The 15,104-nt window shown below is 48.0% G+C and overlaps 1 protein-coding gene across 1 annotated transcript; it reads left to right on the top strand.

Moving 5' to 3' along the window:
* Positions 1–693: 693 nt before the first annotated feature.
* Positions 694–14,879, top strand: LOC134403948 (C-type lectin lectoxin-Enh6-like). Its single transcript, XM_063134493.1, has 6 exons — positions 694–747; positions 5,646–5,718; positions 8,148–8,242; positions 12,759–12,899; positions 13,262–13,376; positions 14,812–14,879. Exons 1-6 carry the CDS (start codon positions 694–696, stop codon positions 14,877–14,879), a joined length of 546 nt encoding a protein of 181 aa, XP_062990563.1.
* Positions 14,880–15,104: the final 225 nt, after the last annotated feature.

Raw genomic sequence — 15,104 nt, 5'->3', positions numbered from 1 at the left:
TCTTTCTTTCAACAAAATTCAGATTCATGCAGAAGTTGGATACCATTGACTAATGGGTGAGCATGACCCAAAGAGTTACGAAAGGAAGTATTCTGATTCACCCGTCACTGGTTTTATGCCCTCATTCAAATCAAGCGAAGCCAGGTAGCTCTTTTAAACTGAATAGGACAAACTAAAGAGGCTGCATCTACTAGTTTTTGTGAACCGCCCAGAGAGCTTTGGCTATTGGGCGGCATAAAATGTAATAAATAAATAATTGTTACTGTTACTTCAGTTTCTTCATCAATAGGGTGACCAACTGTCAGGATTTTCCCGGATTTGTCCTGGTTTTTGTTCTTTCCATGGTGTCAGGGCGGATTTTCTATAATTTTCAATAATGTCCTGGAATGACACACCTTCCCCTTTAAGGCTGCCATTAGCATGGCAGGAGGGAATGACATGCTTTCTTGAGGCACATCATTCCCCCACCCCGAGCTCCAATTGAGGTCTTAAAGGGGAAAGTGGGTCATTCGTGGACATTATAGAAAAGGCCCCAATTGGAGTGGATGGTGGTGGTGCAGAATGAAATCCTTTCCCCTCCTCCACTCCAATTGGGTTCTTTAAGGTGGCGGGGGAATAACGTACTTTCTGCAGGACTCAGAAAGCTGCTTCCCCACACACACACTAGGTGTCCTCTTTTTTGGTTTCCCAAATATGGTCACCCTATTCATCAAGGACAAGTACCTTGACGGCATCGCTTTGCCGTTCGTTGGTTGAAAACACTGCAGCATCACAGCAGCTTTGGGGTGGGAGCAGCAAATCCCCACTGAAGGAAAGAGCAGAGGTTTTCCATGGGGTTTGCAAGGTGCATAGTTAGTAGTCTAATAAAAAAATCTAATGTTGGAACACAGAGAGATTTCCTTATGAAATGAAATGCTTGAACAATTCGTATAGTTGAGAAGATAAAGATTAATATCTTATGGGATTTGATAAGCAATCAGCTGAAGAGAAGTAATCAGCGTGACACTGGCACAAATGCCCTGTGTAGTTTAAGGGGCAGCGTGCCAAAGGTCTGAAAGGTAAAGCCCTATATGGGTGTTCCGTCACAAGCCTTAGGCAGCCCTCCACTGTCCTAATTTTTATCAGCCTCCAAATTTAACAGGCAACTGTCTATAAATAGAGAGGAAAAAACATCCCTGGAAACTTTCCACTTGATTTAGAATGATGATTCTCTATCATACACGTGAGAACACCTGGCCTTGATGGCACTGCTCTCTGGTATACTGGTTTATCATAGAATCCTAGAATAGCAGAGTTGGAAGGGGCCTACAAGGCCATCCAGTCCAACCCCCCTGCTCAGTGCAGGAATCCACCCTAAAGCATCCCTGACAGATGGTTGTCCAGCTGCCTCTTGAAGGCCTCTAGTGTGGGAGAGCTCACAACCTCACCAGGCAACTGATTCCATTGTCATACTGCTCTAACATTCAGGAAGCTTTTCCTGATGTCCAGCTGGAATCTGGCTTCCTTTAACTTGAGCCTGTTATTCCGTGTCCTGCACTCTGGGGGGATCGAGAAGAGATCCTGGCCTCCAAGTATTTGAAGAGTGCTATCATGTCTCCCCTCAATCTTCTCTTCTCCAGGCTAAACATAGAATCATAGAATAGCAGAGTTGGAAGGGGCCTACAAGGCCATCGAGTCCAACCCCCTGCTCAATGCAAAAGTCCACCCTAAAGCATCAGTCTCTCTTCATAGAGCTTTGTTTCCAGACCCCTGATCATCCTGGTTGCCCTCCTCTGAACACGCTCCAGCTTGTCTGCAAGATTCCTTTTGGAGTCCTATGTTCAATTCTGGCTACTTAGGAAGAATATTGGAAAGAGGAAGGACACAAAGAGCTAGAAAAAATGAGAGAGGACCATGAAATTCAATCCTCCGCAGAATGGTAGAATGAGATAAGTGTTTTGAGCATAGAAGAAAATTAAACAGAAATCTGAGGGAGAAAAGCAAGTAGAGAGGGTGAATTCTTGCTTTTCCTAACACAACACTGGGCAAGAACTGAGTTGAATTGTAGGAATAAAATTAGGTTACCTTTGGGAACGAAGAACATGCAACTGTCAAGGGGCATATTGAAAACATTTTTTTTCCAATTTTCAGAGGGAATTGAAATGCAGAAAGTAGAGAGAGTAATAATTACCTTAACTGTTGCCATTTACGAAATTATTTTGAGTGATAGCACAGGCATCCTTTTATTGATGAACTGATTAGCACACACAGCCTGTTTGATTAAAAGAAGAACCTTATGCAAAGCACTGGAAATATAGTTGAGTCAGCAAAACCATGGTGTTTTCTGTCTTCGAAATTCCATTTCTCAAGAATGGCCATTTTAACTTAAGGTCATTCACCAAAAAGTCCTTGGAGGTTTATTTATTTATTTTAAAACATTTCTTGGACGCTTTTCAGGGCAGAGGCCCTCACAAGGCAGCTTACAATAATAAAATTCATAAAATATTAAAAGCAATAAAACATGTTCACAATAAAATAGCAATTAAAACAATAAAACCAGCAGGAACAACAGTAGCAGTAATATCAGTATACATAATGGGAAGGCCATGGTTGAAATGTTCCCCTCCAATTTCTGAACATTGCCATTCCTGATGACAGAATATCTTTTCAGTAGTGGCCTGTTTGTCTTCTGCAGGGCATTGCTGGCAAATGATGGCATATAACACATTGGAAGATGAGAACATGTATAGGTGCCTTTCAGTTCGCTCTGACAACACAGAAATCCTCAGCCATCCCTAATAGGGACTGAAAGGCTGTTTGCACCACACTCTTCCAAAGGACCAAAGAAGTTCTGGGCTCCACAATTCAAGAAGGACGCAGACAAGCTGGAGCGTGTTCAGAGGAGGGCAGCCAGGATGATCAGGGCTCTGTAAACAAAACCCTATGAAGAGAGACTGAAAGAACTGGGCATGTTTAGCCTGGAGAAGAGAAGATGGAGGGGAGACATGAGAGCACTCTTCAAAGACTTAAAAGGTTGTCACACAGAGGAGGGCCAGGATCTCTTCTCGATCCTCCCAGAGTGCAGGACACGGAATGATGGGCTCAAGTGACAGGAAGCCAGATTCTAGCTGGACATCAGGAAAAACTTCCTGACTGTTAGAGCAGTACGACAATGGAATCAGTTACCTAGGGAGGTTGTGGGCTCTCTCACGCTAGAGGCCTTCAAGAGGCAGCTGGACAAGCATCTTTCAGGGATGCTTTAGGGTGGATCCCTGCATTGAGCAGGGGGTTGGACTCGATGGCCTTGTAGGCCCCTTCCAACTCAGCTATTCTATGATTCTATGATTCTATAAGTTACCCTGGGAGCTTACAATTTATTTATTTATTTATTTATTCATGAAAGCCTTGGGTGTCCCATGTGTCCTGTGATGGCATCTGAATATTGGAGTTATTCTTTTCAATTTGGAGGTTCCATTTTGAGCTATCAGTGCTAAATGCCACCAATGCCTCTAGCACTCCATATAGTCCTTTGTTAGAACAATCTAAAGGCATGTCTAGACCAGGGGAGGGAGCGGGGTGGGGGTGTCACGATATTCTGCTCTCGAGATCCTCCCCCTTGTCCACATGTGAGCGTGACATCCCGGGAGGAAGGAGGGATGTCGTGTCCGCCATTTTCTTTTTTTTACAGAAGATGAGCGCATGTGCGCTCCAAAGAAAAAGTTTAAAAAAACAAAACAAAACAAAAAATCCTGCTCCCGCTCCCCCGCCAGCCCTGATGGGCACGGAGTGCCTGAAGAACTCTGTGCCCTGTACCTGTTGCCCGCCTCCTCACGTTTACTTGTGAGGAGGTGGGACGAAGCTGCAACAGGTGCCCACACATCTCCTGTGATCTCGGGACGATCCTGAGACCGCGGGAAGAATCGGGCTAAAAGTGGTCCCACTTATCCCGGGGAAATGGAGGGCGCATCCCTCTCTACTCCCACGATCGCCTGTGCATCAAGTGATGCACAGGCATGACCCCGGGATGATCCCCAGGATAAACACTGGTGTAGAAATGCCCTAAGATGGTGGTCATCACTGGAACCTCTGGCAATGACTGAGAAATGACTGAGGCAGGTGGCTACTAGGAGGAGGGCTTTCTCTGCTGTGGCACCCCGGCTGTGGAATGAGCTCCCCAGTGAGGTCTGCCTGGCACCCACACTGTATTTATTTATTTATTTATTACATTTTTATACCGCCAAAGCTCTCTGGATGGCTCACTCCTTTCGTCGCCAGCTGAAGACCTTTTCATTCTCTCAGTATTTTAACACTTAATTTTAACTTACATTTAAATCTTACTGTTCTAATTCTGTATTTTAATCTTATATCAGTTTCTGCTGCGTGATTTTATCCTGGTTGTGCTTTTTATACCGTATTTTGTATTTGTGTTTTTAACCTGTTGGTTGTTTTATTATGGTTTTAATTTTTGTGAGCCGCCCAGAGAGCTTCGGCTATTGGGCGGTATAAAAATGTAATAAATAAATGTATAAATAAATGTATAAATAAATAAAATGCAACATGATTCTCCACTCTCCAGCTTCAGTTTCTTCATACACCCTTTACTGCTACGTCAGTGTTCATCCATGGTAGCATTCAAATGAAAATTATCTGAGTGTACTTTGTGGTTGAGTTGTTATCTGATGTATTTATTCGTTTATACATTAGTGGTCCATGCCAATCCATATCATTTAGTCTATAAATGCTCCGGGAGGGATTATTGTTGTGAACACAAGGATTGGAATTTGCCGTCACTTCAGACCAGGCAAGCAGAGCCAGGAGGACAGGAAGGTGAGTGAACATCATGGTTTGGTCACTTTGACTCTGACCGTCTATCAGACGTTCTCAGTGACAGCAAATTCTCACAGCAGTTTTGGAAAAGAATAGATGCTGTACCTCCCCTGGAGAGATGAGATAAACAGTAACAAGGTTTGAAAACTGGAGTGGATTTCGGATTTGAACATTGGACTGGAAATTACAGCAGTGTGCATGTGTTTTAGTTCTGCTGGGATGGTTCTCGAGGTTGCTGTAGACCCATGTGTAATTCTGATCCGTCAATATTTTCTCCATTTCTATAAACACTTAAGGACCGAAGGTGGTCAAGGCCTCCTGAGCTCCCCCTCAGATTGTGTACTGAAATGGACCCTTGGCCTGATCCAGCATTGTACTGCTTATGTTCTTATGAGGTTGCTGTGGACACACGTGTGATTCTGATCCTTCAGTATTTTCTCCAAGTGCATTGCGTTTCTATAAACACTTAAGGACCGGACATGGTTCTCAAATCATCCCTCTTCAATTCCAATCCAATCCACGGGGGCAGGAAAATGGCACCCCTTCCAACAGGATCGCAGGTTCTGACCGCTCTGAGCTGTCACTGGCCATGATCCACCTACTTGCCTGCAAAGGTAGAAAGCAGCTTCAGGAGGAGGTTACGTGCGTGAGCCTGGGATGCTCAGCCTCTAGAGGTCCCCCACAGGGCCTGGGCCCGCTCTCCCAGGACTTCCCCGTACGCATCTTTCATCCATTATGTTGTTTAAAGAGGCTGATCCACAGCCAGAAAAATTGGCTAAAACGGTTCGATGGATGTGCGCTGCTGCTGACTCTCTTTCTTCTTTTCTCCTCTCCTGAAGGTACAGATGGGACCAGTCGCATCCCTCCCACTCTCCCTTTTGGGCCTTCTGGTCACCACCTTCTTCTTGCAAGGTGAGTCTCTGCCAGCATCCTCAGAGTTCAGCCCCTGCGCCTCAAAACCAGCAGAGGGGGGGGGGGTCTTGGCTCCCACTTTGGGAAGCAGATCGACACACAACCACAAACTGTCCCTTAATCTCATCTACTGCCTGCCTTTGCTCCTTTGAGTTTTTGCCTTGCTGCTGCTTTAAACTTGTTGTTAAATCTGTTTTAAGGAGGCTTATTTGTACTTGTTTTATATTTTGTTAGCTTTGAGTGACTTCTTGTTTGGAGAGAATTGTGGGGAATAACTTGGCAGTCCTACAGTTAGCAATCCTACACCTTGGAGAGGTGAGGGGCACAGATCTTTCTGTGGGGGCAGAGAGGGAGGATCTGAGAGTGGATCTCCTCTGAGAGTGGATCTCCTCCTCTGAGGACAGAGCTCTGTGTCCAACCTTAGAGGGGGGGGGTTCTGATCTGTCCTACTGCTCCTGGGATGCCATGTTGCTAGATTCTCTCATCCCACCTGATCTCAGTAATACCTATCAGGGCCGTAGCTAGACCTAAGGTTTATCCCAGGATTGTCCTGGGGTCAAACCTGTTCATCTAAGTGCCATACAGGGCATCCAGCGCTCAGGTAGGGATGAACCTGGGATGATCCTGGGATAAACCTTAGGTCTAGCTATGGCCCAGGTCATATTTACCATCACATATTAGGATTTCAGGTTCATCCCAGGCTCCCTCAGATTACGTGGTCCCAAATCATGTAGGTCTATAATGTCCCAAACCAGCACATTGAATTGGGCCTGGAAATTAACAAGCAGCCAATGCAAATGATACAGGCCAGGACTAATATGTACGTATGGCCCAAGTGCCTGGCGCTCACAAGTATTCTATCTGCCACGTTCTGTACCAGCTGAGCCATGTTCAAGGGTAGCCCATGTAGACCACATTGCAGCAAACTAATCTGGATGTAACTAAAGCATGTGTCACCGTAGCTAGGTGAGGGGCAACAAGGCAGAAGATCCTGCTGTTTCCTGGGGTGGGGAACATTTAAAGATTTAAATCATGGGAGCGCTTCCCTCCCTGGTATATGTATGTAAAGGAAGGGAGTGGAAGTCTTGTTTTCCTAGGTTAACTTGTGCTGTACTGTTTCCTCACAGCCCCTAGGAAAGCCAGGACTTACTTCTGAGTAGACGTAAGAGTCTGCAACCCTTGGAGAAAGCCCCATTGACCTTCAATGGGTGCTCTTCGTGGCATGGATCAGATCCGCTTCCCTTTGTTGCATCTTCCCCTCTTCCCCCTCTGACTGCAGACACTGGGAAGCCCTTCCCTAGCAAGTTCATATCGCAATGCCAGCTTTTCACACTGCCGATTTCATGCCATTCGGCTTTATCCCAGCATTTCTCTGATTTATTTTAAAACAGAATAAGGTGGTGGGTAAGTGCGGGAGGCATCCTGGCTGATGCCGACATCATCAAAAGGACGCGCAAACTTCCGTGAGTGGCCCGCACTGGCGTGCTTTCTTTTGCTCGTATGAAGAAGCCCTGAAGCGCTTCTCCCGTGCTTCATCGTGTGGGCGTCATTCTCCCACCCCACCCCCAAATCTTTCTATTGAGGAGGGAGCTCCACCCAGCCCCCCATTCACACACACAGGAGGGCCAGTGTTACATACACAACTCGCCCCAACCACGTTCAACCCCGGAGCGGCGGCTGCCAAAAGACACGTAGGTCTTTGAGCAGTAAAATGGTCGTGGTGGCAGGCCCTCTTTTCTCGCCAACTTTCGTTTCTCCCTCGCCCCTCTTCCTCGCCCATCCTAGCAAGCACAGGAGCCAGACACAGGAGTAGCGCCAGCAGCAGGAGCCATGCTGCTTCTCTGGGGGACCTTTCTGCTGCTACCTGCAAGTCCCACAAACTTGGCGCCATGGCCGGACCGGGCAGCGCTGAAGCGAAGGGAGGTTCCTGGCTGGTTGGATGAGTGGAAGAAGATGAGTAGGAGCTTTGCAGACACGTGTGGGCCAATATATGGCATCCCGTTTTAGTGCTGGAGGAAGGCCAAGATATTGCAGAGCAGCTGGATGGATTCTTTGCTCACTGCAGAGGATACAGGACAGATGCCTGTGCCTGAACTGATGTTTTCAGGAAGGGAGTCTGAGGAACTGAGGCAAATAGTGGTGACAAAAGACGAAGTTCTCAGCCATATTGATAAACTGAGAGCAAAGAAATGCTCCACTCATGCTAGGACCATGTCCTTAAGAGTTGCCCTGATCAGTGGGGACAGGCAACCCTAGCTAAACTGGTCCTAAGTGCACCCACCCCTAGCAACCTCATGTGATAATGGTCCTAAGTGCAGACGCCGAGTAACCTCATGTGAAGAGGCCTCCTCAATAAACCCAACTCCTGTGGTACTTTCGGAGTGTGTAGAAACAGCTGAACTGAGGTCGTCTTCCTCCTGTTTGTGCAGGTGCCAAAGCTGCAAACTGTCCCAGACACTGGATAAAGTATGCTGACAGTTGCTTTGGACTATTTCCTGAGAAGCTGACATGGGCAGAGGCAGAGGTAGGAAGAAGGCCTTGGCCCTTGGCAGGGAAACCAGGAGGAATCAACATGGGGCGCTCATTTGGGGGGGGGGGCAGGGGGGTCACTCATGTCCAACAGGTGTAGTTGGAATGATTCTCACCAGTTCATATGGGAGGCAAGGGGTCATAAGGACATCATAGAATAATAGAATAGTAGAGTTGGAAGGGGCCTCTAAGGCCATCGAGTCCAACCCCCTGCTCAATGCAGGAATCCACCTTAAAGCATCCCTTTCCAGCTGCCTCTTGAAGGCCTCTAGTGTGGGAGAGCCCACAACCTCCCTAGGTAACTGATTCCATTGTCGTACTGCTCTAACAGTCAAGAAGTTTTTCCTGATGTCCAGCCAGAAGAACCCTGCTGGATCTGACCATCTCGTCCAGCACTCTGTTCACACAGTGGCCAACCAGCCATCGGCCAGGGATGAACTAGCAGGACATGGTGCAACAGCACCCTCCCACCCATGTTCCCCAGCAACTGGGGCACACAGGCTTACTGCCTCTAATTCTGGAGGGGGCACATAGCCATTAAGATGAATAGCCATTAACAGCCTTCTCCTCCAGGAATTTATCCAACCCCCTTTTAAGGTGCTTCAGATATCCTATTTAAGCTATTTAGGTCTTTATTTATTTTATTTTATTTATTTTATTTAAAACATTTATATCCCGCGCTATATCATTAAGATCTCAGAGAGGCATACAGGTAAACCAGCACCTTGAATCAGGCCCCGAAACAAATAGGCAGCCAGTGTAGAATAAAACAGATCTGTGTAATACAGCCTTCCTCAACCTGGGGCGCTCCAGATGTGTTGGACTACATCTCCCAGAATGCCTGGCTGGGGCATTCTGGGAGATGCAGTACAACACATCTGGAGCGCCCCAGGAGCCCATCTACACTTGTCTAGATGAAACGTAACAAGTTGGCAGAGATGACGTCAGCAGTCACGTGATGCTGTTGTTGTTACGTTTCTTCTGACTTTTAAAACCGTTCCACTTTCTGTTAAAATCGTTTTAAAACTAACAATGTGCCCCAACCTTTCGTTGTATTCAATGCCGTCTTTCAAAGTCATGTCTCGTGACCGTGGTCTTTGCTTCCTGATTAGGACAAGTGAGGGCTTTTCTAGGGGAGGGAGAGCTGGCACAATGCGACGAGGGGGAGGGGGAGGGGGAGGGAGGGCGGTGAAAGAGGGGACAGAGGCTTAATTTTTTTAAAAAACCGCTTATCTTTCGGGGCGCACGTGGCCCCTTTAAGACGCTGCAGGGCTTCCCTCGTCCCTACGTGTCGCCCTGCCTCCCTGCCAGCTTATCCCGGCAGGTCTTGCTCAGAGTCACCGGAAGGAGGTTTACTTCAGAGCCGGTATGAGCATAATGAAGAACGTTCTAAAGAAGAGTGTGCCGGGGTAAAACGATAGAAAAAAAGGTATTTCGATTGACTGGGCTCAAGTTGCATTTTGTAACGTAGCAAGGGAGGACTCAACAATGCACTTAAACAACGGTGTAATGAATAGTGTAGATCCTGCCCAGGTTGAGGAAGGCTGGTGTAATATGATCTGAAAAGTGGACAGATGAAAGTGCTCCAGCTGTTGCATTTTGCACCAGCTGCAGTTCCTGAATATTCTCCAGTGGCCGCCTACATTTATTTATTTATTTATTACATTTTTATACCGCCCAATAGCCGAAGCTCCCCAGAGTAATTAAGTCCGGAGTTGAGTGACTAAACATCCTATGCATGCTGAGACAGAAACAAGGGTTTCAGCTTCCAGGATGGATGAATGGAGAATGCGGGGAGTTGCAGGATGTATTTGCTTAAACTAGGGCTGTGCGCACCCCCCTCCCATTTATTTATTTATTTATTTATTTATTTATTTAGAATATTTATATACCGCTCCCCATAGAAAAACTTCGGAGCCGTGTACAAGATAAAATGAAAATAAAAACAGAATGAAAATAAAAACAGAATAAAACAGTTACAACAAAATTTAAAAAGAAGCAAAAACAGAAATCCAAGGCTGCACGTTAAAGAAAGGCTTCCTGGAATAAAGATGTTTTCAGGAGGCACCGAAAGGAGTACAAGGTTGGCGCCTGCCTGACCTCCAGAGGCAGGGAGTTCCATAGGAGGGGGGCCACCACGCTGAAGGCTCTTCCCCTGGTGGACTCCAATCGGATGATGGGTCTATGTGGAACCACCAGGAGCAGGCCCTTGGATGACCTCAGTGACCGGGCAGGTTGGTAGGGGAGAAGACAGAGCTCTCTCAGGTGTCCTGGTCCCAAGTTGTTTAGGGCTTTGTACACCAGTACAAGAACCTTCAACCAGGCCCAGTAACGAATAGGCAGCCAGTGCAGTTCCCTCAGCAGAGAAGTTTATTTATTTTATTTTATTTTATTTTATTTTATTTATTTATTGCACTTATATACCGCTCCCATAGCCAGGGCTCTCTGGGCGGTTTACAGAAATTCTAAAAATTGAGATAAAAACAAGTATACAAAGTTTAAAACTCTAAAACACAGAACATACACACCAATACATACATATGCATTAAAAACCGATTAAAAACTAACATGTGGGTGATTAGGATGTGCCGCCATATGCCTGGGCAAAGAGGAAAGTCTTAACCTGGCGCCGGAAAGATAGCAGCGTTGGTGCCAGGTGAGCCTCGTCAGGGAGCCACCACCGAAAAGGCCCTATCCCTTGTTGCCACACTCCGAGCCTCTCTTGGAGTAGGTACCCGGAGTTGTGCCTACAACTCGCATGCTGGAAAGGGGCAGCTCCAGACAACAGCCGAGCTGCAGCATTCTGCACTAGCTCCAGCTTCCGGAGCAGCTTCAAGGGCAGCCCCACATAGAGCGTGTTGCAGTAATCCAGTCTTGAGGTTAGCAATGCCTGTACCACCGTGGCCAAGCTGTCCCTGTCCAGGAGAGGCCGTAGCTGGCGAACCAACTGAAGCTGGTAAAAGACGCTCCGAGCCGCTGCGGTCACTTGAGCCTCCAACAACAGAAATGGGTCTAAGAGTACCCCCAAACTACGAACCTGTTCTTTCAGAGGCAGAGCAACCCCATCCAGAACAGGCAATGAGCCTGTCTCCCGGACTCGGGAACCGCTCACCCACAGGGCTTCCGTCTTGCCAGGATTCAGTCTCAGTTTATTGACTAGTTTTGGAGGCCATTTCCGAGGCTCCAAAATGGCTCCAATTTGACTAGGCTCGCTTCGGGGCTTACCCACCTCGCTTCGAAAGTGAGATCCTTCCCTCGAAGCAGTTCAGTCTGTGAGGGGTTCCTAATGTCAGCTGCATGGCAGGTAACCCAGGAAATCCCAGGGCAAGGCCAACTGGGACTCCACTGGACTCCCAACTTCCTGCCTATTTCCTCCCCTCCTCTCCGCCTCCCCTCCCTCCCCCCAAACCCAGAGCCACTGCTGCAACTTACCTTCCCCTGCATGGGAAAGCTGGCACAAGGGTGGCTGTTAATCAGGTGAGTCCAATGGACTCATCCGACTCACCTCTCCTCACCCACCTCATCTCTGTCTCCCTCTCATCCTTCCCCAGTCCCCTTCTGCCACCACTGGGGCTTTCCTTCCGCTGTGTCCTCTTCCCTGAGAGCTGACCCACGATTTAAAGGTAAGATCACGGTCTCTCTCTCTCTCTCTCTCTCTCTCTCTCTCTCTCTCTCTCTCTCTCTCTCTCTCTCTCTCTCTTTTAAATAGCTCTATGGTCGCAGACTATGCAAAATGGGCCTTTTGTGGCTGCTGTAGTTTGCAGCCACAGAGCTATTAAAAAGAGAGAGCACCCTAGTGCTTATGTTTAAATCGCAGCTCAGCTCTCAGGAAAGAGGACACAGGGCAAGTTTAGTCCCATCTGCAGCAGTGGGAGGTGCCTAGGGAAGGATGGGAGGCAGGAGGGAGGTGAGGGGAGTCCATTGGACTTTCCCAGATGGGCGGGGGGAGCGGCCCAGCACCATCCTGAATGGGCCCAAGGCATCTGAAGCTTCGGTGCTGACCTGCTTTGGTCTCTGGGTGCCTCGCGGTGACTCGGTGCCACTTCAGAGTTGGGTCAAGGCAACCGAATCGGTCTGCCTCGACTCGTATTCAGGGCTTCGGCCTGAGTCCGTGCACAGCCTAATTTAAACCCACACAGGATTGTACCTTCAGACATGTCTAACCGTGGCGAGTCCACGTTCTCCAGAAAGGGACACTGCCGGGGTGCCAATTGAAGCTGAGCGAACACGCTCCTCGCCACAGCGGCCACCTTGTTCCCCACAGGCCATGTCAAAAGGAGCATCCCCAAGCTGTGAACGTGGTCCTTCGGAGGGAGTGTAGCCCTGTCCAGAACAGGTGTAACTTCCATTTCCGGAACACCTGGTCCACTGATCTGTTAGCAGCTCTCTCTTGCATGGATTACGCGCTAGCCATATGCAGCTAAGCAACACTCCCTGAGAATAGATTTGCAAGGTGAGCAGGCCTGTCATGAAAACCAAACGAAACCTTCCAACCCTCTTTTCTCATTCAGATGAGCTGTCAGAGCCGTGGCATCGGTGGCCATCTTGCTTCATTTACCTCCGAGTCAGAGCTGACTGTAGTGGCCAAATACATCCTTAACACTTTCCCAACTGTGGAAACCATCTGGATCGGGATGGAGGACCCACAGAAGGTCAGTGCTCAGCCCCAGACTCAGGTCTCCCCCCACCAGGAGAGTGCCTCAATGCCAACTGAGGAGAAGGCCTAGGTCAGTGAAAGGGAAGTAGGCCATGGGGCAAGGTGGGAGGCTGGAGGAAGAGGGAGAGAGAGGCATTTGTGGTGGTGGGGAATGACACACGAAGACCAGAAAACCGCCAAATGATTGGTGTTTGGGGGAAAGGCGGTAAGGCCTGAGGAAGGAGACATGGAACTCCAAAGTGGTGGGTCTTGACCCTGCGAGGATCGGAGATTCTTCACTCCTGGTTTAAAGGCAGGATTGCATGCATGGTAAGCCCACCAAAGTTGATTCCCCTTTTTCTATGCTTCGTGCCTCAGACCAGAAGGTGGAGATGGAGTGACTCGAACCCAGTGACCTTCATCCCTTGGAATGCTGGGGAGCCCAACAATAACAAAGGAAACGAATACTGTGTCCAAATATCAGTCTCGCAAGGTGAGCAGCAGCTCAGAGAACCTGGGCCCAGGCGCTGACGTTCCGGAGCACTTGTACGCAAGGGTGCCCTGACTGAGAATGTGGGCTTGCGAAAAAATAAAAATAAAAATGAGGTGTTCAGGGGAGGGTGGGATCAGGGATGATCAGGGCACACCAAGGGCGGCTTTGGACCCACCAGCTCCAAAGTCCTCCTGTTCCCCCAGCATCTCCCTGGAACGGAAGGGAAAGTATCCTGGAGTGGAAGGAAACAAAGAAGAGAATGAGGAAAGACACCAATCTCCACCATCTCCCCTGCCAGCAGGTGCCCAACGGGGCATAGGAAGTGGTGGGTCATCCACCCTGGATTCTCCCTCCCTGGTCCCCAATGGTTTGCACCACCAGAAACATGCATTTTTCTTGTTATTGATATTTGTTAGAAGGGGGGGAAATGGTTGTGTCAAAATCTCAGACCTACCATAGCCGGAGAGGCCACGCATTTCCACTCTGGGTGGAGAGAGCAGATTTTAACTCAGAGACGATCACAGGCATCAGAAAGTGTGTCTGTCTGTCTGTCTGTCTGTCTTTATTTCACTTATATACCACCCCCATAGCTAGAGCTCTCTGGGTGGTTTACAAAAATTCTAAAATTGAGGTAAAAACGAGTATACAAAATTTAAAATTCTAAAAAGCATACATAAAGAATTAAAAAACGTTAAAACTGAACATGTGGGTGATTAAGATGTGCCGCCATATGCCTGAGCAAAGAGGAAAGTCTTAACCTGGCGCCGGAAAGATAGCAGCGAGCCAGGCGAGCCTCGTCAGGGAGATCGTTCCATAGTCTGGGGGCCACCATCGAAAAGGCCCTGTCCCTCGTTGCCACACTCCGAGCCTCTCTCGGAGTAGAGACCCGGAGGAGGACCTTAGATGTTGAGCGTAGTGACCAGGTATATTCACATCGGGAGAGGCGTTGCGTCAGGTATTGTGGTCCCAAGCCGTGTAAGGCTTTATAGGTCAAAACCAGCACCTTGAATTGGGCTCGGAAACATACAGGCAGCCAGTGCAAGCGGACCAGAGCAGGTGTTATACGGTTGAACCTTAGAATGGATCTGAAATCAATCTGGCTGCTGCATTTGGCACGAGCTGCAGCTTCCGAACCGTCTTCAAAAGCAGCCCTACGTAGAGGGCATTGCAGTAATCTAACTTGGAGGTTACCAGAGCATGGACAACTGAAGCCAGGTTATCCCTGTCCAGATAGGGGCGTAGCTGGGCCACCAACCGGAGTTTGTAAAAGGCACTCTGTGCCACTGAGGTCACCTGAGCCTCAAGCGACAATGGTGGGTCTAAAAGAACCCCCAAGCTATGAACCTGATCCTTCAGGGTGAGTGCAATCCCATCCAGACCCGGTAGAAGACCCTGGTAGAACTAAGAAATAATGTGGTGCATCTCTGTCTTTCAGGCTTCTTGAAATTTAATGATGTGGACTGTAAAATGGAAAGCACTTCCCTCTGCAAGTCTGTGCTGTAGCAAGAACACTTTTCCTCCTGGCCGACGATGTGTACACCAGAGGCCTGTCTCCCCGAATAAAACTTTTCCGCATTAAAAACGTTTATGGGTTTTGCCTTCCGTAGAAATTTGGCACTGAATTAATAAATGTCCCTTTGTTAAATAAGAGAGTGGGATATTTATTTTATTTAAAACATTTATATCCCACCCTATATCATTAAGATTTCAGAGCGGCATACAGATAAA

The sequence above is a fragment of the Elgaria multicarinata genome, chromosome 9 (genome assembly GCF_023053635.1).
Source record: "Elgaria multicarinata webbii isolate HBS135686 ecotype San Diego chromosome 9, rElgMul1.1.pri, whole genome shotgun sequence".
NCBI lineage: Eukaryota > Metazoa > Chordata > Lepidosauria > Squamata > Anguidae > Elgaria > Elgaria multicarinata.
Note: the sequence above shows the minus strand (reverse complement) of the source record. Positions and strands in the feature narration are given on the sequence as shown.